General features: G+C 38.8%; 1 protein-coding gene across 1 annotated transcript in view; it reads left to right on the top strand.

Moving 5' to 3' along the window:
- The window catches only part of ctnna2 (catenin (cadherin-associated protein), alpha 2), a 960302-nt gene that overhangs the window by 846737 nt on the left and 86471 nt on the right, over positions 1–27094 (top strand). The window contains exons 13-14 of the mRNA XM_062033032.1: positions 6162–6313; positions 17069–17182. Of these exons, the coding sequence (XP_061889016.1) occupies positions 6162–6313; positions 17069–17182 (266 nt within the window). The remainder of the gene's footprint in view (positions 1–6161; positions 6314–17068; positions 17183–27094) is intronic.

Below are 27094 nucleotides of genomic sequence, written 5' to 3'. Positions count from 1 at the left end.
GTGATAGTTGCTGGAAATGGGCCTATGTAGATATTGCACCAAAAACCAGACATTTGCAGCTAGAATAGTCATTTACCACATTAGCAATGTATAGAGTGTATTTCTTTAAAGTTAAGACTAGTTTAAAGTTATCTTCATTGAAAAGTACAGTGCTTTTCCTTCAAAAATAAGGACATTTCAATGTGACCCCAAACTTTTGAACGGTAGTGTATACTATCAAATATATACTAACATCATAATACAGTCATCACACAAGATAATCATCAGAGTATATACATTGAATTATTTACATTATTTACATTTGGGATATGGAGGGGGTGGAGGGGGGTTTAGGTTTGGTTGGTATCAACACTTCAGTCATCAACAATCAGCATCAACAATTGCATTATCAGAGAAATGGACATTGAAACAGTGTCGGACTGACTTGGTAGGATATGTACAGCAAGTAGTGGACACAGAGAGAGAGATCAGAAAGTATAAGAAAAAGTGTCTACATTTGATTATTTAAATTTGATTATTTACAATCCGAAGAGGTATGATGAGGAAGGGAGGGTGTTAGTTTAGGGTTGTAGTTGCCTGGAGGTGTTCTTTTAGTGCGGTTTTGAAGGAGGATAGAGATGCCCTTTCTTTTACACCTGTTGGGAGTGCATTCCACATTGATGTGGCATAGAAAGAGAATGAGTTAAAGGCCTACTGAAAGCCACTACTACCGACCACGCAGTCTGATAGTTTATATTTTAATGATGAAATCTTAACATTGCAACACATGCCAATACGGCCGGGTTAACTTATAAAGTGCAATTTAAAATTTCCCGCTAAACTTCTGGTTGGAAACGTCTATGTATGATGACGTATGCGCGTGATGTCACGACGGCAACGGAAGTATTCGGACCCAATGTGTCACCATGCAAACTGCTCTGTTTTCATCGAACAATTCCACAGTATTCTGGACATCTGTGTTGGTGAATCTTTTGCCATTTGTTTAATGAACAATGGAGATTGCAAAGAAGAAAGTTGTAGGTGGGATCGGTGTATTAGCGGCTGGCTGCAGCAACACAACAAAGAGGACTTACTTGGATAGCAGACATCTGTGATCGGGTGAAGTCCTTCGTCGCGCCGTCGATCGCTGGAACGCAGGTGAGCACGGGTGTTGATGAGCAGATGAGGGCTGGCTGGCGTAGGTGGAGCGCTAATGTTTCTATCATAACTCTGGGAGGTCCGGTTGCTAAGTTAGCTTCAGCGTCGTTAGCAACAGCATTGTTAAGCTTTGCCAGGCTGAAAATTATTAACCGTGTATTTACATGTCCATGGTTTAATAGTATTGTTGATCTTCTGTCTATCCTTCCAGTCAGGGATTTATTTATTTTGTTTCTATCTGCATTTGAGCCAGATGCTATCACGTTAGCTCAGTAGCTAAAGAGCTTCGTCGATGTATTGTCGTGGAGATAAAAGTCACTGTGAATGTCCATTTCGCGTTCTCGACTCTCATTTTCAAGAGGATATAGCATCCGAGGTGGTTTAAAATACAAATCCGTGATCCACAATAGAAAAAAGAGAGTGTGTGGAATCCAATGAGACCTTGTACCTAAGTTACGGTCAGAGCGAAAAAAGATACACCCTGCACTGCCTCTCTAGTTCTTCACTCTAACGTTCCTCATCCACGAATCTTTCATCCTCGCTCAAATTAATGGGGTAATCGTCGCTTTCTCGATCCAAATCTCTCTCGCTCCATTGTAAACAACGGGGAATTGTGAGGAATTCTTCCTCCTGTGACGTCACGCTACTTCCGGTATAGGCAAGGCTTTTTTTTATCAGCGACCAAAAGTTGCGAAATTTATCGTCGTTGTTTTATACTAAATCCTTTCAGCAAAAATATGGCAATATCGCGAAATGATCAAGTATGACACATAGAATGGATCTGCTATCCCCGTTTAAATAAAAAAAATCATTTCAGTAGGCCTTTAAGACTTTTGTTAGATCGGAATCTGGGTTTAACGTGGTTAGTGGAGCTCTCCCTGGTGTTGTGGTTATGGCGGTCATTTATGTTAAGGAAGTAGTTTGACATGTACTTCGGTATCAGGGAGGTGTAGCAGATTTTATAGACTAGGCTCAGTGCAAGTTGTTTTACTCTGTCCTCCACCCTGAGCCATCCCACTTTGGAGAAGTGGGTAGGAGTGAGGTGTAATCTGGGGTGGAGGTCTAGAAGTAGTCTGACTAGCTTGTTCTGGGATGTTTGGAGTTTAGATTTGAGGGTTTTGGAGGTGTTAGGGTACCAGGAGGTGCATGCGTAGTCGAAAAAGGGTTGAACGAGAGTTCCCGCCAGAATCTTCATGGTTCTTTTGTTGACCAGAGAGGAGATTCTGTAGAGAAATCTCGTTCGTTGGTTGACCTTTTTGATGACCTTGGTTGCCATTTTACCACAGGAAAGATTAGCCTCTAGAATGGAACCTAGGTAGGTGACCTCATCTTTCCTGGTGATAACAATGTCACCCACTTTTATAGTGAAGTCATTGACTTTCTTAAAGTTGATGTGGGACCCAAATAGGATGGATTCAGTTTTACCCAAGTGTATGGATAGCTTGTTGTCAGCGAGCCAGGTGCAAGTTCTACAGAGTCTGATACCAGCAAGGCCGAATCATCCGCAAACGAGAACAATTCACAGTCGCATGCTGATGACATGTCGTTTATGTATATTAGGAACAGTAAAGGCCCCAATATACTGCCTTGGGGGACTCCACAGCTTACTGAGAGGGGGGTGGGGGGGGGTGGGCACGGTGCCGCTTACCTCTACCACCTGCTCCCTCCCCTCCAAGTAAGATTGCATCCAGCTCCATAAAGTTTTGTTAAATCCAATTGCTCTGAGCTTATCCAACAGTATAACGTGGTTAACGGTGTCAAAGGCCTTCGGAAGGTCCAGCATGACCATGCCGCAGTATTTGCCCGCGTTCACCTCATGTTTGATGTGGTCGGTCAGATAGAGAAGGCATGTGTCAGTGGAGTGGTTAGTTCTGAAGCCGGATTGGAATTTGTACATGAGTCTATTAGTGGCAAGGTAACTATCGACCTGTTCATAAACTATTTTTTCCATTACTTTCGAAATGGAACTGAGAATAGAAACAGGTCGGTAGTTGCCAGGTTCCAATTTGCTTCCTTTTTTAAAGAGGGGAGTTACTCTTGCTATTTTGAAATCTTTTGGTACTTGGCCTTGAATAGTTGAGAGGTTTATTATGTGTGTGATGATCGGGGCAATGATGGTGGCAGAGTCCCTGAGGAATCTGGAGGGGATATTGTCAAGGCCGGTGGCCTTGTTTGGGTGGAGCGCGCTCAATTTTTTAAGCACCTCTTCAGCTGAGACCATTTCTAATTTGAAATTGTTGTTGGATACTCCTAGCTTTCTGTAGAAGGCTTTAATGTGTTCTACACCAAAGCGACCAGAGTGGTGGGACAGCTTGTTGACTAGAGTTGTGGCTATGCTGGTGAAAAAGGTGTTAAGTCTCCTTACTACCTCCATGTTGTCTGTAATGAGGGAGTCACCCTCCTTGATGTTGATGTTGGTGAGTCTAGTTTGAAGTTTCTGGCTGCAACCAGGAAGCTGGTTGTTGAGAATTTTCCAGAGCTCACGTGGCTTATTTGTGTTTTCCTCTGTTTTGTCAGTAATGTAATTTTTTTTAAAGGATTTAGTCAGGGTTGGTTGTCTTATTTCTTTATTTATTGCATTGCTTTTTGAGAGTTGAAAGGAGTGATTTGAGGTTGTTATTATTGGGTTGTTTATCTGCTTCGGTTTTGCACTTTTGGTATTTGGAGTATTTTCTATCTCTGTATTTAAATGCATCAAGTGTTCATTCAAAGCTAAGGCAAAATATCCACATATATATTGTGTATCGCGATATGGCCTAAAAATATCGAGATATTAAAAAAAGGCCATATCGCCCAGCCCTACCTTGAAGGTAGAAGAGCGCTATACACGTTTTTTGATTGATTGATTGAAACTTTTATTAGTAGATTGCACAGTACAGTACATATTCCGTACAATTGACCACTAAATGGTAACACCCGAATAAGTTTTTCAACTTCTTTAAGTCGTGGTCCACGTAATCAATTCATGGTAAGTATAAACCATTTACATATTGTATTGCAAACCTATTTTTGTGAGATAAAAACAAATAGTTAAATATCTGCTTGTCATCTTTATTTATGATTTTAAATCAAGTTATACATCAAAACAAATCTAATAATCAAATGCATATGCATTTTGATTAATCATGTTTAATCACAGGTTATTACCCGCATGTGTGAATTAATTTGAAAAAACTGTCCCTCTGAAAGCAGCCATTACTGCAATGTGGCCCTCAATGAAAATGAGTGACAAGTGACTTTATTAAATGTTTCGGTAGAATTTTATCAAACTAAACCAATTTTCTTTTTCAATGTTCATTTTAATCCTTAGGGCTCCCCGTCATTTTGGTGAATGTTAAATCTCCCGGGGACTCAAAAGGGTCTCAGTCACTAAATGTGAAAAAATGAGTCTTATATTTATTTTTGTTTTACCTTACATCTCTCCGTTAAAATATATATATATATATATATATATATATATATATATATATATATATATATATATATATATATATATATATATATATATATATATATATATATATATATATATATATATATATATATATATATATATATATATATGTATATATTCAATTCAGAAAATGATGACTCTTTATATGTGTGTATATACATATATATATATATATATTCAATTTTGAAAATATGGAATTGATTTAGCATCATGCGGAATCTGATGTGAATCGATATATACATATATACATACATATGAATATATATATGTATAAATAAATAAATATATTATGTATATGTAATTATACATATATTTGTGTGTATATATGTATTTATATATGTATATGTATGTGTATATATGTGTACATATCTACGTATATATGTGTATATATGTATGTATGTGTGTATATACACATATATATCATAGAATGATGGGTTCTACATGTAAAGCGACTTTGGGTACTTAGAAAAGCGCTATATAAATCCCAGGTATTATTGTTATTATTATTATATATATGGTATATGTTTATAAAGTATATGTATATACTGTATGTGTGTATATATATATATATACATACATACAAATGTATATACAGTATATGTATATATACTGTACATCATGCACATCATCCATCCAGCCATCCATTTTCTACCACTTGTCCCTTTTGGGGTCGCGGGGGGTGCTGGAGCCTATCTCAGCTGCATTCGGGCGGAAGGCGGGGTACACCCTGGACAAGTCGCCGCCTCATCGCAGATCTTGCACATCTAATGTGTATATATTATATTAATATAATCTGTAAATATATACACAGTAATCCATTTTTTAAATATGTTTTAGGCCATCTCATCGCAACCACAAGGAGCTTTTACAGCCTGTAACCTGTTTTAAAAAAAGTTTCATTATAAATATTATCCCAAATTTTGTTGAACCGAATCGTCACCCCAGGAATCGGATTGGGATCAAATCGTTAGAATTTAGATGCTTTAAATAATAACAAAAAGTACTTGTAAATATTGATGATAATTAAAAAAAACTCAATGCCCAGGACCTAAAAAATAGGTCAGTTTTGGGGTCTTATGCAAATGTTGGCATGATCTTGACTAGTGGCCATAAAAATAAAGGCTAAAAACTCAAAAAAATAGATTTTGGAAATATTGATATTCCTTTTGATTCTTCCTAACTCTCCTTTGTTGACACTTGTCTCAAGGCAACAGCTGTTTGGACTGTAAGATGACAGGTCAACTTCCTCCTTGATGGATCTGATGCTGCTGTGCGGAAAAAAAGGTTTGCCCCGATTTCCAAATGCCGGCGAGCTATTTCCAACATCCCTGACTGCAGGTTACCTTTGTTTTCTTTGCCGCGGTTTATTTTTACAGCCGCACTGCAGAGTGTCTGTGTTAAAGCGTCTATAAATATTCGCCCCAACAAAAGGCGTCGTACGTATCGCTTAAATCCTCGTTGAATGCAAAACAACGCAACAAACTTGTCCAACTAAGTGTGTTTACACCGTGACAAATTGTATACAAAGTTCTGCTTAGTTTTTAAATCTAAATCTTTTCCACCCTTGTAGTCATGCCTCGTTTTGCCGAACAAGTGGAGGTGGCCATCGAGGCGCTGAGTACCAACCCGCCGCAGGCCTTTGAGGAGAACGAGTTCATCGACGCATCCCGCTTGGTCTACGACGGCGTTCGGGACATCAGGAAAGCCGTCCTCATGATAAGGGTATGACACTTTATAAAACTGGTTTTGTTATCCCCCGGTTATGTTGAAGACCTCACAGTCGTCCATCAGTTTCAGGGTCCTTGGCCTGGAAAAGACTCCTAAATAAAGAATGCAAATTGTGAATTGACAACATCATGACTAGTCATTGCAGTATTTCAACTTTATTCTAGTGTTAAGGACTTTGAATATAAAGATGATTTAATATTATATTTATTAATCCTAAAGGAACATGATTCTACTCCTTTTATGTTAAGACTGTCAGGAACTGCTGGTGTTGAACCCCAGGATGCAGAGATGGCAGGTGTAGTGCAGGAAAACATGACTTTCATGTCAAAAAGGAAATGATGCAATTGGTAAGTAAGTGCACATGCAGGGAAAACAGGAACCGGGAAACAGGAACACAGGAAACAGGCAATAGGAAACAGGAAACAGGAAAACAGGAGACAGGCAACAGGAAACAGGAAAACCGGAAACAGGAATCAGAAAAACAGGAACCAAAAAAAAACAGGAAACAGAAATCAGGAAAACAGGAACAAGAAAAATTTGAAACAGGAAAACAGGAGACTGGAAAACAGGAACAAGGAAACAGGCAACGGGAAACAGGAATCAGGGAAACAGGAACCAGGGAACAGGCAACACGCGACACGAAACAGTAATCAGAAAAACACGAAACAGGCAACAAGAAACAGGAAACAGGAAAACGGGAAAACAGGAAACAGGAACCAGGAAACAGGAAAACAGGAATCAGGAAAACAGGAACCAGATAAACGGAAAACAGGCAACAAGAAACAGGAAACATGAAAACAGTAGACAGAAAAACAAGAACCAGGAAACTGGAAAACAGGAATCAGGAAAACAGGAACCAGGCAACATGAAACAAGAAACAGGCAACAGGAACCAGGAAAACAGGAACCAGGAACCAGGCAACTGGAAAACAGGAGACAGGAAAACAGGAACCAGGAAACAGGCAACAGGAAAAACGGAAATAGGAAAACAGGAGACAATCATCGAGCCCTGACTAGAGGGTGAGGCAGGCATGAATAGCAGCCTGATTGACAACTGCAACCAGGTGTGCCAGGCTGTCAGGGACAGGTGAGGGCTCAGGGAGACATGCAGGAAGTGGAACTAAAATAAGAGGGTTGACAGGAAATAAATATATATATATATATATATATATATATATATATATATATATATATATATATATAAAAATAAATATATATACCTACATTATATATATATTTATATACTTACAGTATATACATATATACCTATATACTTACTACTAAAAGACAAGATGTCTAATATTTATTATCTATCCATCCATTTTCTACCGCGTGTCCCTTTTGGGGTTGCGGGGGGTGCAGGAGCCTATCTCAGCTGCGGAAGGCGGGGTACACCCTGGGCAAGTCGCCTATATGTTATTGAATATTTTCACTATCTTATTTAATGACATTTTTTTTTGTTAATTTGCAATAAGCAACGCATGCTTAATGTATCATAAGATGTTCTGTTAAAATGAAGCCAATCAGGAATTTTTGTTGTGGTCCCCTTTATTTAAAAAAAAAAAAAATCAAAAAGTGTCGAACTACATGTTGTTACTGGTAAAAATATAGATATCGAGACAACCCTAATACAAACATTCATGTTTTATTTCTATTTTTTTTATAAATTTGCAAAAATTATTGTATTTATGTGGAATTGTGTGTAGATTTTTGAGGGGAAAAATGGATGTATTCCCTTTTGGAATAAGGCTGTAACATAACAACATGACAGATACTTGTATTTTAAAGGTATTTATTGTCTCATGCCTCTCACGATGAATACAATTGATGCCCCGAACAAATATGACATTATTTTGGAGAATGTCAGCTTTATTCGTGCCTTGCAGGTCCTTTTAGCCGCAACAAGAAGGCTGAATAACAAAACGACAACAGCGGCCCGACTATTATAGCACAGACACTCTGAAATGAGACTATCTGCATTCTCCCAGCCGAGCTGGCCCTTCTCTCGTCAGCGTGTAATTCATTTATTCAACTTTATGCAGGCTGGAAGCTTTCCCGGTGCGGCTCATGAAAAAAAAAGAAAAAAAAGAAGAAAAATCTAATTATGGAAAATAATTTGATGCTGGTAAATAATGTAAAACAGGCAGCTTTGAACTTCTGCGGAGCAGATGGATTCATAATCCCGTCCATGTTGAAAATCCCTCCTATAAGGAAGCAACTCCCTTTGCCGTCTGGCTGGAGCATGGAGGTGCAGAATGTTCATGGCAACAGAAATAGTTCCTGTGCACTCTTACAGGCTTTGGTTATTGTCCTCCCTTTTAAGCCCAGAAAAAGCTCCTTTTTTTTTTTTTTTTAGGATTCAGAAACCTATTCACCACAGTGCTTGTAATGTTGATGTATAATAACAAAAAAAAAGATGATGAAACTTTATGTCCTTAAATGTGATGTCCGCCACACGTGATAATAGAATAGTTGTGCAGCAGGAAAATGCAACTATATGTACGCCATTATCCCTGGCCATTACTTTTGCTTTAGTGTGAGCTGTTTGTCGGATTAATCACTCCATTAAATATGCATTAAGGCCGGATGCAGAGACAAAACCTTTAGAGTGTCCGTGCAGGTTTCTTACATTATGATATTTTATTTATTTATTTTTCTTTCAGCAAATCTATCAATCTTTCACAATAAATATGTCAGAGTACCAAGGTGAGCGGTGGAATTACCCCACATAACCTGCCGGCAGGGGATCGGCGAGGTGATGATGTGTGATTGTGCGCCGCGGCGCCATGTCACGTTACATCACATTGCACATGGTGGCCCATTTTAAATTAATGAGGGGGGTGTGATGATTTTTTTTTTTTTTCTTTTTTTTTTTTTCCCATGCAGTTCTAATGTCCTTCTAGACCAGGGGTGTCAAACTCATTTTAGATGGGGGGCCACATGGAGAAAAATCTACTCCCAAGTGGGCCGGAGAGGTGAAATCACGGCACGATAACTTAAAAATAAAGACAACTTCAGTGAACAATGGGAGACCGGGCTTTCTGCTCCGCTGCTCCCAGTCTGTGGAACGCTCTCCCTGACCACCTGAGGGCACCACAGACTGTGGATGCTTTTAAAAAAGGCTTAAAACCCTTCTTTTTAAAAAAGCCTTTTTTTTTTTTTAGATATATGCATACTAGTTTTAGCTATTTGGCTGTTCTAGTTTTTTTTAATTTTTTTATTATCTTTTTATTTTTTCTAATTTATTTATTTATTTTATTTTATTTTTTTAATACACTGTAGCACTTTGAGGTTGTTTACTCAATGTAAAGTGCTTTTTACAAATAAAATCTATTATTATTATTATTATTAAAAAAATATATATATAAAAATCAAATTACAGGATGTTATTTATGTAGTTTGCTTACATCGTGTGGTATATTTTTTTTATTTTTTTACATATGTAGCATAATCTAGAAAGACACAAATAATTGCTATTGTGACATCTAGTGGACACAATTAAAACAGCAGTTTCTTTCATTCAAAAATTTCGGCTCATTTTTATACTTAGTAAACTCATCCTGCGGGCCGGATAAAACCTGTTCACGGGCCTGATCCGGCCCACGGGCCTTACGTTTGACACCCCTGTTCTAGACATAGCATTAGTCATCGAGTGAGGACTCATTGAGTTTAGTTTAAAAGCAATTGACTTGTGCGGCGGTATCTCCGTGTGATTAAAAACCCAATCAATCAGTTCCAGCACGTCGTGTAAATGGTAAATAAAAAGAGAATACAATGATTTGCAAATCCTTTTCAACTTAAACTCAATTGAATTGACTGCAAAGACAAGATATTTAACGTTCAAACTGGAAAAATGTGTTATTTTTTGCAAATATTAGCTCATTTGGAATTTGATGCCAGCAACATGTTTCAAAAAAGCTGGCACAAGTGGCAAAAAAGACTGAGAAAGTTGAGGAATGCTCTTCAAAACACTTATTTGGAACATCCCACGGGTGAACAGTCTAATTGGGAACAGGTGGGTGCCATGATTGGGTATAAAAGCAGCTTCCATGAAATGCTCAGTCATTCACAAACAAGGACGGGGCGAGGGTCACCACTTTGTCAACAAATGCCTGAGCAAATTTAGTTGAAGAACAACATTTCTCAACCAGCTACTGCAAGGAATTTAGGGATTTCACCATCTACGCTCCGTAATATCATCAAAAGGTTCAGAGAATCTGGAGAAATCCCTGCACGTAAGCCATGATATTACGGACCTTCCATCCCTTAGGCGGTACTGCATCAAAAAGCAACCACAGTGTGTAAAGGATATCACCACATGGGCTCAGGAACACTTCAGAAAACCACTGTCAGTAACTACAGTTGGTCGCTACATCTGTAAATACAACTTAAAACTCTATTATGCAAAGCCAAAGCCATTTATCAACAACACCCAAAAACGCCGCCGGCTTCGCTGGGCCCGAACTCATCTAAGATGGACTGATCCAAAGTGGAAAAGTGTTCTGTGGTCTTGACGAGTCCACATTTCAAATTGTTTTTGGAAACTGTGGACGTCGTGTCCACCAAGTGGAAAATAACCATCCGGATTAAGTGTAAAAGCCAGCATGTGTGATGGTATGGGGGTGTATTAGTGCCCAAGACATGGGTAACTTACACATCTGTGAAGGCGCCATTAATGCTGAAAGGTACATACAGCTTTTGGAACAACATATGTTGCCATCCAAGCAACGTTATCATGGACGCCCCTGCTTATTTCAGCAAGACAATGCCGAGCCACGTGTTACATCAACGTGGCTTCATAGTAAAAGAGTGCGGGTACTAGACTGGCCTGCCTGTAGTCCAGACCTGTCTCCCATTGAAAATGTGAAGGCTAAAATATGAGAAGGGAGACTGTTGAACAACTTAAGCTGTACATCAAGCAAGAATGGGAAAAAATTCCACTTCAAAAATGTGTCTCCTCAGTTCCCAAACCCTTAGTGATTTTTGTTAAAAGGAAAGGCCATGTAACACAGCGGTAAAAACGCCCCTCTGACAACTTTTTTGCAATGTTTTGCTGCCATTAAATTCTAAGTTCATGATTATTTGCAAAAAAAAAAGAAGTTTCTCAGTGTGAACATGAAATATCTTGTCTTTGCAGTCTATTCAATTAAATATAAGTTGAAGAGGATTTGCCAATCATTGTATTCTCTTTTTATTTACCATTTACACAACGTGACAACCTCACTGCTTTTAGGTTTTGTAGACAAGCACAGTTTCACATGCAAACAACGATGCTACATGACCAGTAATGATGTGGTACGTTTATTTATGAACATTTAACATTACTTTTTACCTTCACCTTTACACGGTGCTGGTAATCGCAACTTTCTTCGGCCCCACGGTGGCTTGTTTTGCAGGCGTACTCGATACATGAAAGAGCATAGAGACTGGGATTCTTTGTTTGGACATTTTGGTATGCAGACAAACGGGATACAAACACCAAAGCAAACATTGTCAGAGAAAACCATTTTGTACGCAAAGTAGGACATACAAAAAAACCGAGCTTTGTCTTCGGTATTGGAATCCTTTGATTTTTTTGAGACTTGTGTTCAATAGTTGTGTACAGTAGTCTTGTATATGTCTTATCCTCCTCCATATTGTGTCTTTTCTCCCCTTTCCCCCATTGCAAATGATCCAGGATCAAATTCCTAAACCCTTTATTATCTGTAGAGTGGAACTTTCAATTAAAGGGGACCTGTTATGCAAAACCAACTTGTTTTCGTGTATTTGGGATCTGCATAAGTCCCGAAAATGTGAAATCAAAGCGCGGATAGTGGATATATTTACAAAACAATATGGTCTTCCTTCATACTTCCTTCAAACCGGCTGTTTGGAATGTGTTAACTCCATATATGGTAAAAACGTACCCCAAGTACTTTGGGCAAGTCTGCCACTGTAGTCAATAAGCTCCTTCTTTTTCACTATCCTCTTGTTGTGGGGCAGACTGGCTCGTACATGCACATGCGCCCCCTGCTGTTGCCATTTTTATAATACAATAACGCATAGTTAGGGACCGATTCCCTTTGGGACAGAGGACCCTATTGTATTTCTAGCGTGTTATTATTATACCGCCGCCTCTTTGAGCTGTAATTTGACCCCCAAAACTCAAAATTGAGCTCTAGCGCCCCCTAGGAAGAAAACACAGACACAAATGCCTGTAACTCCCAGTAGGAATGTCGTAGAGACATGAAACAAAAACCTCTATGTACTGTAGGTCTTAGACCTAGATTTCATACACTGACAACCCCCAGCAAAAACCATCAGGAAGTTTGCAATTCCCCCTTCAAAACAAAAGTTGTGTAAAAACAGTCACCTTTTTTCAAACGTTATCTCCTCTGAGCGCGTTTGTCGTGTCGGCTTCAATTTAGCACAGGAGAGAGATTGAACCCTTCTGATTAAAAGTTGATGAAATAGTTTTAATTACTGCTCCGGTTTGGACTTTATGAGCCCTCAAAGTCGGTCCCGTCCATCGCTGCTTGCAGCTTTAATTTGGACTTATATCTGTCAGTGGACTCCATTTGGAAGCGCTAAAAACAGTCTGGTCGCTGTCCAAGTGGAGGCACGTAAACAAAACGGCGCGTCCTGAAGAGACGGTCAGAAAGTGGCTTGAATACAGTCTGTAAAACATCATTCATGCAAAATGTTGACCAAAGAACCACCGTGACATGTTATGTAGACCATGGGGAAGTGTTTTAAATAGAGATATCTGATAATGGCTTGTTTGCCGATATCCGATATTCCGATTGTCCAACTCTTAATTACCGATTCTGATATCAACCAATACCGATATATACAGTCGTGGAATCAACACATTGTTATGCCTAATTTTGTTGTGATGCCCCGCTGGATGCATTAAACAAGGTTTTCCAAAATAAATCAACTCAAGTTATGGGGGTGTGTATTGTAGTGTCCCGGAAGAGTTAGTGCTGCAAGGGGTTCTGGGTATTTGTTCTGCTGTGTTTATGTTGTGTTTCTGGGCGGATGTTCTCCCGAAATGTGTTTGTCATTCTTGTTTGGTGTGGGTTCACAGTGTGGCGCATATTTGTAAAAGTGTTAAAGTTGTTTATACGGACACCCTCAGTGTGACCTGTATGGCTGTTGACCAAGTATGCAGACATTCACTTGTGCGTGTGAAAAGCTGTAGATGTTATTGTCAGGTTCAAACACTGATGACATTTATTAAACAAGACACGAGGCAAATAATTAAACAGAGACAGAATTCAATTTGGACTCAATTGAGGAGACACGCCTGGACACACCGTACTCTTGTCATGCCAAAAGATTGCATGCCTCCTACTTTTATTTTGGACCCTCCCCGACCACATGGTCACCTTTGTTTCCAAAGGACAACGGTCGCAAAAAGTTCACAGAAAAGGTCGTAAACAATTCACAGGAAAGGTCAGTTCAAAAAGAGTTCGTAAAATAGTTCAAATAGAGATCGTCTGGAAATTGGGCAGATCCTGTAATCTCTCCGCTCTGAAGTCCTTGGGCCAGAACAACATCCTTCTGTTGATTACCATACATGTAAGAACACAGGAACACCTTCATCTTGCTTCCCCCCCACACAGTGGAGTTCTACGAGTCTTACTCTTGGTAGGTTTTAAAGACAGCTTTTGTCTTCTTGTCAGGAACTCAATGTAATACAAAGTTTTTGTGATAATTTAGAAACAATTATTCTAACAATTATGTGACTGGGCCGTGTCTTTAAGGTTTATTGACGCTCTGTACTTCTCCCTACGTCCGTGTACACAGTGGCGTTTTAAAAAGTCATACATTTTACTTTTTGAAACCCATCCATCCATCCATTTTCTACCGCTTGTCCCTTTTTTCTGCTGGCCGATACTGATAATTTCCGATATCACATTTTAAAGCATTTATCGGCATCTCTAGTTTTAATGTAGAAAAACACCATAATATAACAAATAACTGGTTCTTAAACAGGGTTCATTAATAGAAACGTTTGAATATTACAGCAAATACCTCAGTTAGAAACAATGTAAATATGAATAATGTGTTCCAGTTTCGACAAAAGTCCATATTTTAGTCAAAGTTTGTACACTTTGAACACAACATAAAGCGCGTGTCAAACACACATAACAAAGAGGTGATTAATAAACTTTTTTATTTCATTAATAAAGCAAAAACAACAAGGATCGCTCAGCATTTTCAGCCACCCTGCCGACACGCACACACTGTCACTAGTCCTGTGGTGCACTCACAGTTTGAACTCTTTAACTTCAACACTCAGGTTGCTACAATGATCAGAAATGAAAGGGAAAAAAAAATCCAATTTACTTGACCAGTGTTAATGTTTCAAACCACGTGTCGCTTGTCCGTTGCTTTGTCGGAACCCAGCAAGTCTGCAAAAATGGCTAAAAAGGGCACAAAAAAAACACTTAAAGGCCTACTGAAATGATTTTTTTTATTTAAACAGGAATAGCAGATCCATTCTATGTGTCATACTTGATCATTTCGCGATATTGCCATATTTTTGCTGAAAGGATTTAGTAGAGAAAATCGACGATAAAGTTCGCAACTTTTGCTCGCTGATAAAAAAAAAGCCTTGCCTGTACCGGAAGTAGCGTGACGTCACAGGAGCTAGTATTCCTCACAATTCCCCATTGTTTACAATGGAGCGAGAGAGATTCGGACCGAGAAAGTGATGATTACCCCATTAATTTGAGCGAGGATGAAAGATTCGTAGATGAGGAACGTTACAGTGAAGGACTTGAGAGGCAGTGATGGACGTATCTTTTTTCGCTCTGACCGTAACTTAGGTACAAGCTGGCTCATTGGATTCCACACTTTCTCCTTTTTTTATTGTGGATCACAGATTTGTATTTTAAACCACCTCGGATAGTATATCCTCTTGAAAATGAGAGTCGAGAACGCAAAATGGACATTCAGTGCCTTTTATCTCCACGACAATACATCGGCGAAATGCTTTAGCTACGAGCTAACGTGATAGCATTTAACTGCATATAGAAACAAAAAAATAAACCCCTGACTGGAAGGATAGATAGAAAATCAACAATACTATTAAACCGTGGACATGTAAATACACGGTTAATGCTTTCCAGGCTGGCGAAGGTTAACAATGCTGTGCTAACGACGCCATTGAAGCTAACTTAGCAACTTAGCAACGGGACCTCACAGAGCTATGCTAAAAACATTAGCTCTCCACCTACGCCAGCCAGCCCTCATCTACTCATCAACACCCGTGCTCACCTGCGTTCCAGCGATCGGCAGAAGGACGGAGGACTTCACCCGATGCGTTTGGCGGCCCGGAGACGTAGGAAGTCAAGGTGAGGTCGGCGGCTAGCGCGGCTAGCGCGGCTAGCGCGGCTAGCGCTCCAACAAAGTCCTCCTGGTTGTGTTGCTGTAGTCCGCTGCTAATACACCGATCCCACCTACAACTGTCTTCTTTGCAGCCTTCATTGTTCATTAAACAAATTGCAAAATATGTCCAGAATACTGTGGAATTATGAAATGAAAACAGAGCTTTTTGTATAGGATTCTACGGGGTACCATAACTTCCGTTACTCTGACTTCGTCACGCGCATACGTCATCATACCGCGACGTTTCAGCCGGATATTTCCCGGGAAGTTTTAAAAGTCACTTTATAAGTTAACCCGGCCGTATTGGCATGTGTTGCAATGTTAAGATTTCATCATTGATATATAAACTATCAGACTGCGTGGTCGGTAGTAGTAGGTTTCAGTAGGCCTTTAAAATGCACAGTAGCTAACGACTGCACTGCTGTGCTGACTTAATTGGGCACCGCAGATGAAATGTGTGGATGAAATGTTATATTTTTGCTAAGTCTGCGCTTCGGGCAGTATAGCTCGGTTGGTAGAGTGGCCGTGCCAGCAACTTGAGGGTTCCAGGTTCGATCCCCGCTTCCGCCATCCTAGTCAGTGCCGTTGTGTCCTTGGGCAAGACGCTTTACCCACCTGCTCCCAGTGCCACACACACTGCTTTGAATGTAACTTTGATATTGGGTTTCTGTTACAATAATTGTTTCTAAGTTATCACAAAAACTTTGTGTTCCATTGAGTGCCCGGTGAGAAGCTAAAGCTGTCTTTGAAACCTACCAAGAAGAAGGCTTGTAAAACTCCACTGTGTGGTGGGGAGCAACATGAAGGTGTTTCTGTTTCTTTCATGTATTGTAATCAACAGAAAGATATTGTCTGACCCAAGAACCACAAAAGTGAAGAGGAAGCAGGACCAGACTCCCCTCCAGGCACCGTTTCTTTGAACTGTTTTACGACCTTTTCTGTGAACTGTTTACGACCTTTTCTTTTGAACTGTTCTGTAACCAAAGGCAACGCTGTTTACGACCCACGTCCCTTTGGAAGCAGCTGTTGCCATGTGGTCAGGGAAAGTCCAAATATAAGAGGAGGTGTACAATCTTTCGCCAGAGCGTGCTGGAGACTGTACAAGAGTACAGCCCAGACATTTCTCCCCCGAATTTAATTCTGTCTCTGTCTGATTCTTTGCTTCTTGTCCTGTTTAATAGATGTCATCAGTGTTAGAACCTGACAGTTTCTCCATGTTAAAACGCTTTGAGTCACTATATAAAATATAATTTACTTCACTTCATAAATGAAAAAGTTGATACACTTCAGGGTTCATAAATGGAGGTTCCACTGTACATGTCGTTGTGGTGTTGACATACATTGTTTGACATTCCGCACGTCTTTTTCCCAGACGCCGGAGGAGCTTGAAGACGACTCCGACTTTGAACAGGAGGACTACGACACGCGCAGTCGGACCAGTGTTCAGACTGAAGACGATCAGCTTATCGCAGGACAGAGTGCTCGGGTAAGTACTGTGGACGTCAACGTCTCTGCTAGATTCTACCAATCGGCCATAGAATAAAAACAAACATGCACAAGATGGTCGGGATAAGTGCTGTGTGTTCAATGGACCGCTGGGACTATAATCCATCTCCCCGGTTGGTCCCTCCATCCAACTGCCTGACTCTGTAGCGGGAGAGTGACACACCCCCCGCCAGGCGGGAGGTGATCACCAGGTGAAGGAGCACGCTCGTCGCGGAGGCCAGTACACGGTCACCACGGTCCGCTCTTTGTTGCAACATTTCAGCGGGGCCCGGCTTAGCGCACATTAAGAGGGTATCAGCGCTGGTTTCCCCGGAGTGAAGCAAATGAATGGAGTGGTGTGTACACGGTCGGAGCCTGGTTTGGCCCTTTGCCTCGCGGCGTGGCACGAGACTGGCTTATAGCGCCCGGCCCTCTGGCTTTCTGCGGCAGGTTTATGCACGTAGAAAAGACGAATGAATACTTGTAAATGGAATGGAATTTTTTTTTTTTATTAATCAGTCCAACAATGGATGTCAGATATGAATAAATGTCATACCTGTTTTTTGTTTTTTTTACCTAGTGTCTCATAAAAGTGACATTACATTGTTATGTTAAAGGGGAACGCTACTTTTTTGGGGGGAATTTTGCCAATCATTCACAATTCCTCTGTAGTACAAGAACATGTTTTTCTTGTTTATTCTTTTTTTATGCATTCTAAGTCGTAACATACAGCCAGTACAAGGTGGCTAACATTGCAGCTGACAGGAGTACACTATTCCGCCCATAAAGCCCTCTAAAAACCATTCAAAACTTTTAAAAAAAAAATGTTTTATTTGTATTAATCAGTCCAAAAAAATAAAATACACAATAATATATAGGCAATGTCAGCTATGAATAAATGTCATGTGATTTTTTTTTTTTTTTAACGTTGTGTCTCACAAAAGTGACATTACATTGTTATGTTCAAGAGGAACGCTACTTTTTTGGGGAAATGTTGCCCATCATTCACGATTCCTATGTAAATAGAACATGTTTTTTTTTTTTCTTTTTTTTTTTCTTATGCATTCTAAGTCGTAAAATACAGCTAGTACAAGGTGGCTAACAATGCAGCTGACGGGAGTACACTATTCCGCCCATAAAGCCCTCTAAAACCTTTCAAAACGTTTTAATTTTTTATTTTTTTTATAATAATCAGTCCAAAAAATAATATACAATAATATATAGGCGATGTCAGCTATGAATAAATGTCATGTGATTTGTTTTATTTTTTTTTAACGTTGTGTCTCACAAAAGTGACATTGCGTTGTTATGTTAAAGAGAAACACTTACTAATTTTGGGGGGTAATTTTGCCCATCATTAACAATCCCTATGTAATACAAGAAAATGTTTTTTTTTTTTGCATTCTAAGTCATAAAATACAGCTAGTACAAGGTGGCTAACAATGCAGCTGACGGGAGTGCACTATTCCGCCCATAAAGCCCTCTAAAAACCATTAAAAACTGAAATTTTTTTAATTTCAAATTTGTATTAATCGGTCCAAAAAAATTATATACAATAATATATAGGCGATGTCAGCTATGAATAAATGTCATGTGATTTTTTTTTTTTTTTTTAACGTTGTGTCTCACAAAAGTGACGTTACGTTGTTATGTTAAAGAGAAACACTCACTACTTTTTGGGGGGAATTTTGCCCATCATTCACAATCCCTATGTAATACAAGAACATGTTTTTTTTTTCCGTTTTTTTTTCTTATGCATTTTAAGTCGTAAAATACAGCTAGTACAAGGTGGCTAACAATGCAGCTGACGGGAGTACACTATTCCGCCCATAAAGCCCTCTAAAACCTTTCAAAACGTTTTAATTTTTTTTTTTTTTATATAATAATCAGTCCAAAAAATAATATACAATAATATATAGGCGATGTCAGCTATGAATAAATGTCATGTGATTTGTTTTATTTATTTTTTTAACGTTGTGTCTCACAAAAGTGACATTACGTTGTTATGTTAATGAGAAACACTCACTAATTTTTGGGGGTAATTTTGCCCCTCATTAACAATCCCTATGTAATACAAGAAAATGTTTTTCTTTTTTTTTTTTTTGCATTCTAAGTCATAAAATACAGCTAGTACAAGGTGGCTAACAATGCAGCTGACGGGAGTGCACTATTCCGCCCATAAAGCCCTCTAAAAACCATTCAAAACTGAATTATTTTTTTATTTTAAATTTGTATTAATCGGTCCAAAAAAATAATATACAATAATATACAGGCGATGGCAGCTATGAATGAATGTCATGTGATTTTTAAATTTTTTTTTTAACGTTGTGTCTCACAAAAGTGACATTACGTTGTTATGTTAAAGAGAAACACTACTTTTTGGGGGGAATTTTGCCCATCATTCACAATCCCTATGTAATACAAGAACATGTTTATATTCTTTTTTTTTTTTGCATTCTAAGTCGTAAAATACAGTTATTACAAGGTGGCTAACAATCCAGCTGACGGGAGTACACTATTCTGCCCATAAAGCCCTCCAAAAACCATCCAAAACTTGATTTTATTATTTTATTTTGTATTAATCAATCTAAAAAAATAACACACAATAAAATATAGGCAATGTCAGATATGAATAAATGTCATGTGTTTTTTATTTTTATTTATTTATTTTTCAACCTAGTGTCTCACAAAAGTGTCATTACATTGTTATATTAAAGTGGAACGCTCGCTACTTTTGGGGGGAATGTTGCCCATCATACACGATCCTTATGTAATACAAGAACATGTTTCTCTTTTTTTATGCATTATAAGTTGTAAAATACAGCTAGTACAAGGTGGCTAACAATGCAGCTGACGGTAGTACACTATTACGCCCATAAAGCCCTCTAAAAACCATCCAAAACCTTTTTTATTTTTTTTATTTTTTGTTTTTATTAATCAGTCCAACAAAAAAAAACACAATAATACAATAATAATACAATTCCAATTCCAAAACCAAGCCCGGCCCAGCAACATTCAGAATAGCAATCAAAAGAGCAATTGACAGGACACACAATCATGACACTAAACAATCCAAAGTAGTCAAACATAAAATGAATCATATCAACAACAGTGTCAATTTTAATAAGAATTCCAACATAACAGTGATTAAAAATCCCTCATTTATATTATTATTATGCCATTTATTTACCACAAGGATAAAATAAGTCATTTAATAGTTAAAACTAATTTAAATAATGGATCCCATATTCCAATATATTACTCATTATTATCTAAACTAAAAGCAGTTGTTTTTCTACTGATATCATAGAGTTGATACCAAGGCAATGTTAGATATGAATAAATGTCACGTGATTTGTATTTATGTATTTTTATTTTTTACGTACAGTGTCTCACAAAAGTTAAATTACATTATTATATAAAATCATTTGACTACTTTTTGGGGGGAATTTTGCGATCCCTATGTAATACAAGAACATTTATGCATTCTAAGTCGTAAAATACAGCCAGTACAAGGTGGCTAACAATGCAGCTGATGAGAGTACACTATTCCGCCCATGAAGCCCAGTAAAAACCATCCAAAAACCACCAACCGTAATCCATTTGCATCTCCTGACCTGAATACTAACAAAGTATCAGCGATATTTTTGCTATTTTTTAACTATTTTTAGCAGAGCGCTTATGCTGCTATATTGACATATTGGGCCGGTCATTCGGCATCCCAGTGATAGCAGACATTGTACAGTAAGTGTTGTATTGTTTGTATATCTTAGCATTACTCCTACATGTTACTTTGTGTTGTTGTTGAAGGGAAAGGCGGACGTTGTGATGCGTCCGTCAAATTAATACACCACCCCATGCTTAAAATAAGCAAAATATGTACAGATTACATATTGTTATGAATATGCTTGTTACTACATTACAATTACACTTAGTACACTTACAGTGTGTATATAAAACCTTGATCAAGGTTTTTGGAAGTTTCTCACCAGACACAATAAATTGATACAGCATACATGTCCTTTAAAACAGACTTTGAAACAACGTTGCAAAAATAGTTGTATTAATAAATTGAGACAACGTTATTGTCCAACGTTGGATCCACGTTGTCGGTTGGGAAATGACCACATTTCAATGGTCAAATCAACGTTGCAACTTGACATTGATTAAATGTTGTCAAAAAGCATGTTGTTTCAACGTTGTAGTTGTGTTGTAGAATATTGGTTGGGAAACGACCAAATTTCAATGATCAAATCAACATCAGAACCCACCATTGATTAAACGTTGTCAAACAGCATGTTGTTTCAATGTTGTATTTGTGTTGTAGAATATTGGTTGGGAAATGACCAAAATTCAATGGTCAAATCTATGTCAGAACCGGACATTGATTAAATATCTATCCCATATCTATTCTGCTACCCAGCAGGCTCAAGACATTGGTACAACGTTGATTATGCATACATGTCCTTTAAAACGGACTTTGAAACAATGTTGCAAAAATAGTTGTATTAGTAAATTGAGACAACGTTGATGTCCAACGTTGGATCTATGTTGTTGGTTGGAAAATGACCACATTTCAATGATCAAATCAACGTCAGAACCCGACATTGATTAAACGTCATCAAAAAGCATGTTGATTCAACGTTGTATTTGTGTTGTAGAATATTGGTTGGGAAAGGACCAAAATTCAATGGTCAAATCTGTAAATATAAACGGAATACAATGATTTGCAAATCATTGTATTCCGTTTATATTTACATCTAACACAATTTCCCAACTCATATGGAAACGGGGTTTGTACGTCAGAACCGGACATTGATTAAATATCTATCCCATATCTATTCTGCTACCCAGCAGGCACAAGACATTGATACAACGTTGATTATACGTACATGTCCTTTAAAACAATGTTGCAAAATAGTTGTATTTGTCAATTCAGACAACGTTGATGTTGGATCCATGTTGTTGGTTGGGAAATGACCAAAATTCAATGGTCAGAACCCAAAATTGACTAAACGTCGTCAAAAAGCATGTTGTTTCAACGTTGTATTTGAGTTGTAGAATATTGGTTGGGAAATGACCAAAATTCAATGGTCAAATCAACGTCAGAACCCAAAATTGACTAAACGTCGTCAAAAAGCATGTTGTTTCAACGTTGTATTTGAGTTGTAGAATATTGGTTGGGAAATGACCAAAATTCAATGGTCAAATCAATGTTAGAATCCAACATTGATTAAACGTTGTCAAAAAGCATGTTGTTTTAACGTTGTATTTGTGTTGCAGAATATTGGTTGGGAAATGACCAAAATTCAATGGTCAAATCAACGTCAGAACCCAACATTGACTAAACATTGTCAAAAAGCATGTTGTTTCAACGTTGTATTTGAGTTGTAGAATATTGGTTGGGAAATGACCAAAATTCAATGGTCAAATCAATGTTAGAATCCAACATTGATTAAACGTCGTCAAAAAGCATGTTGTGTAAAGGTTGTATTTGTGTTGCAGAATATTGGTTGGGAAATGACCAAAATTCAATGGTCAAATCAACGTCAGAATCCAAAATTGACTAAACGTCGTCAAAAAGCATGTTGTTTCAACGTTGTATTTGAGTTGTAGAATATTGGTTGGGAAATTACCAAAATTCAATGGTCAAATCAATGTTAGAATCCAACATTGATTAAACGTTGTCAAAAAGCATGTTGTTTTAACGTTGTATTTGAGTTGTAGAATATTGGTTGGGAAATTACCAAAATTCAATGGTCAAATCAATGTTAGAATCCAACATTGATTAAACGTTGTCAAAAAGCATGTTGTTTTAACGTTGTATTTGAGTTGTAGAATATTGGTTGGGAAATTACCAAAATTCAATGGTCTAATCAACGTCAGAACCCAAAATTGATTAAACGTTGTCAAAAAGCATGTTGTTTCAACGTTGTATTTGAGTTGTAGAATATTGGTTGGGAAATGACCAAAATTCAATGGTCAAATCAATGTTAGAATCCAACATTGATTAAACGTCGTCAAAAAGCATGTTGTTTAAAGGTTAATATTTGTGTTGCAGAATATTGGTTGGGAAATGACCAAAATTCAATGGTCAAATCAACGTCAGAACCCAAAATTGACTAAACGTCGTCAAAAAGCATGTTGTTTCAACGTTGTATTTGAGTTGTAGAATATTGGTTGGGAAATGACCAAAATTCAATGGTCAAATCAACGTCAGAACCCAAAATTGACTAAACGTCGTCAAAAAGCATGTTGTTTCAACGTTGTATTTGAGTTGTAGAATATTGGTTGGGAAATGACCAAAATTCAATGGTCAAATCAATGTTAGAATCCAACATTGATTAAACATTGTCAAAAAGCATGTTGTGTAAAGGTTAATATTTGGGTTGTAGAATATTGGTTGGGAAATGACCAAAATTCAATGGTCAAATCAACGTCAGAACCCAAAATTGACTAAACGTTGTCAAAAAGCATGTTGTACCAACGTTATGTTTGTGTTGCTCAACGTCAGGACTTGATTGAACAAGTTCTCAACGTTGTTTCAACGTCTTGTGCCTGCTGGGTTTCGAGCGCTGTCAAGGCCCAATCTAACGAAATGTGAATGACAGCCACAGTTCCAAAAATACAAATCCCCTTCAAGGGACACGACTATAACAATGACATGTTGTTACGCTTTCAAAGTAGTCAGTGTACAGCTTGTACAAAAGTATAGATTTCAGCCCCATTTATTGGGATGCAGTTGAAAACGTACCGCCCAATCAACGAGCAGACATGCACTTGAGCAAGGCAGCATTGCCAAAAGGGTGCGGGTTCTGCCCCGCATGAAGTGTCTCATCATGCTTGCAGGAACACGGCCGTTGTTGTGTGAATGTCCTGGCAGCACAACTGAGTACACATCACAGTCAAGGTCCCCATTGTGTCAATATTTAGTGTGATTTTAGCACTGCCTTGACCCTCTTGGGCATGGAACCTTCTTCCATTCCCCCTTGGTCGGTGCACTTGGGGTGCTGGATTGGGTTGAGGGCCGGAGACGTACTTGGACACTTCATCGCCTTCCCCTCCCTCAGTAAGGCACTTGTCATCTCGAAGGTGTGTTTTGGCTCGTTATCATGTCGGCAAGCTGCCAGGCGGGCCCGGGGGGGGACGGTGTCAGAGTACATGGCCCAGTTCCCGCTGCCGGCAGCACTCGTGCAGCCCCAGGCCCACTGCACCAACAGTGGACCAGACACCATGATCTCCATACCTACACTGCAAAAAGTGAAATCTAAGTAAGATGAAATATCTCAAATAAGGGTGATATTTGCTTATTTTCTGTCTGATAAGATCATTTTTCTCACTAAGCAGATTTTATGTTAGAGTGTTTTACTTGTTTTAAGTGTTTTGGTCCTAAATGATCTTAGTAAGATATTAAAGTACCAATGATTGTCACACACACACTAGGTGTGGTGAAATGTGTCCTCTGCATTTGACCCATCCCCTTGATCACCCCCTGGGAGGTGAGGGGAGCAGTGGGCAGCAGCGTAGCCGCGCCCGGGAATCATTTTGTAGCTGAGATTTGATGACCTACACTACCGTTCAAAAGTTTGGGGTCACATTGAAATGTCCTTATTTTTGAAGGAAAAGCACTGTACTTTTCAATGAAGATAACTTTAAACTAGTCTTAACTTTAAAGAAATACACTCTATACATTGCTAATGTGGTAAATGACTATTCTAGCTGCAAATGTCTGGTTTTTGGTGCAATATCTACATAGGCCCATTTCCAGCAACTATCACTCCAGTGTTCTAATGGTACAATGTGTTTGCTCATTGGCTCAGAAGGCTAATTGATGATTAGAAAACCCTTGTGCAATCATGTTCACACATCTGAAAACAGTTTAGCTCGTTACAGAAGCTACAAAACTGACCTTCCTTTGAGCAGATTGAGTTTCTGGAGCATCACATTTGTGGGGTCAATTAAACGCTCAAAATGGCCAGAAAAAGAGAACTTTCATCTGAAACTCGACAGTCTATTCTTGTTCTCAGAAATGAAGGCTATTCCACAAAATTGTTTGGGTGACCCCAAACTTTTGAACGGTGGTGTACATTGAGTAAAACGTGCTTGAAACTAGAATATCAACTGTTGCAAAGCTGTGTCATCAACACTCACAAGTATAAAACTACTTTTTTAAAGTAATAATTTCTTATTTCAAGCATGAAATAAAAAAATAATGCCTCTGACACAATTGTGTCTCATAACTGAAGGCCTACTGAAAGCCACTACTACCGACCACGCAGTCTGATAGTTTATATATCAATGATGAAATCTTAACTTTGCAACACATGCCAATACGGCCGGGTTAACTTATAAAGTGCAATTTTAAATTTCCCGGGAAATATCCGGGTGAAAACGTCTCGGTATGATGACGTTTGCGCGTGACGTCACGGATTGTAGCGGACATTTTGGAACAGCACGGTGGCCAGCTTAAGTCGTCTGTTTTCGTCGCAAAATTCCACAGTATTCTGGACATCTGTGTTGGTGATTCTTTTGCAATTTGTTTAATGAACAATGAAGACTGCAAAGAAGAAAGCTGTAGGTGGGATCGGTGTATTAGCGGCTGGCTACAGCAACACAATGCCGTCCGCCGCCGCGCCGCTGTCCTCACCGGTGTCTGGGTTGACTTCCTCCGTCTCCGGGCCGCCAACCGCACCGATGATCGTGGTGAAGTCCTCCGTCGCGCCGTTGATCGCTGGAACGCAGGTGAGCACGGGTGTTGATGAACAGATGTGGGCTGGCGTAGATGGAGCGCTAATGTTTTTAGCATAGCTCTGTCGAGGTCCCATAGCTAAGTTAGCTTCAATGGCGTCGTTAGCAACAGCATTGCTAGGCTTCGCCAGGCGGGACAGCATTAACTGTGTGGTTTCAGGTCCAGGGTTTAGTTCAGTGTCTCCTGAGAGTAGAAGTAATAGTAGTATTGTTGATCTTCGGTCTATCCTTCCAGTCAGGGGCATGTTTCTTCTGTTTCTATCCGCAGTTAAGCATGATGCTATCACGTTAGCTCCGAAGCTAAATTGCTTCGCCGATGTATTGTCGTGGAGATAAAAGTCACTGTGAATGTCCATTTCGCGTTCTTGACTCTCATTTTCAAGAGGATATAGTATCCGAGGTGGTTTAAAGTACACATCCGTGATCCACAATAGAAAAAGGAGAAAGTGTGGAAGCCAATGAGCCCTTGTACCTAAGTTACGGTCAGAGCGAAAAAAGATACATCCTGCGTCCTGCACTACACTCTAATCCTTCACTCTCACTTTCCTCATCCACGAATCTTTCACCCTCGCTCAAATTAATGGGGTAATCGTTGCTTTCTCAGTCCGAATCGCTCTCGCTGCTGGTGGCCATGATTGTAAACAATGTGCAGATGTGAGGCGCTCCACAACCGGTGACGTCACGCTACTTCCGGTACAGGCAAGGCTTTTTTTATCAGCGACCAAAAGTTGTGAACTTTATCGTCGATGTTCTCTACTAAATCCTTTCAGCAAAAATATGGCAATATCGCGAAATGATCAAGTATGACACATAAAATGGATCTGCTATCCCCGTTTAAATAAGAACATTTCATTTCAGTAGGCCTTTAAAACAGATGGCAGCCAAATGGACTTTGCTGTTTTATTTTCAATGAAACAATAGAAAACACGTACTCATATAGTAGTACAGTTGGCACAGTACAGTAAACTGACAGTTAATATTTAAACATTTAACATTTGACATTTGAAACAATTTTGAACAGAAATAGTTCATGCACATTCAGATAAATTCCTCAAAATTACAATTACATTTTTTTTTTTGGCCGGGCTGTATATATGCACACTAATTGACTGAAAGAGCACGCACTTGGCGCGATGATGTCATGTTATCGATGGAAAAATGCATC

This window comes from Entelurus aequoreus, linkage group LG22 (assembly GCF_033978785.1).
Source record: "Entelurus aequoreus isolate RoL-2023_Sb linkage group LG22, RoL_Eaeq_v1.1, whole genome shotgun sequence".
NCBI classification, from domain to species: domain Eukaryota; kingdom Metazoa; phylum Chordata; class Actinopteri; order Syngnathiformes; family Syngnathidae; genus Entelurus; species Entelurus aequoreus.
This window is presented reverse-complemented; position numbering and strand designations above follow the sequence as displayed.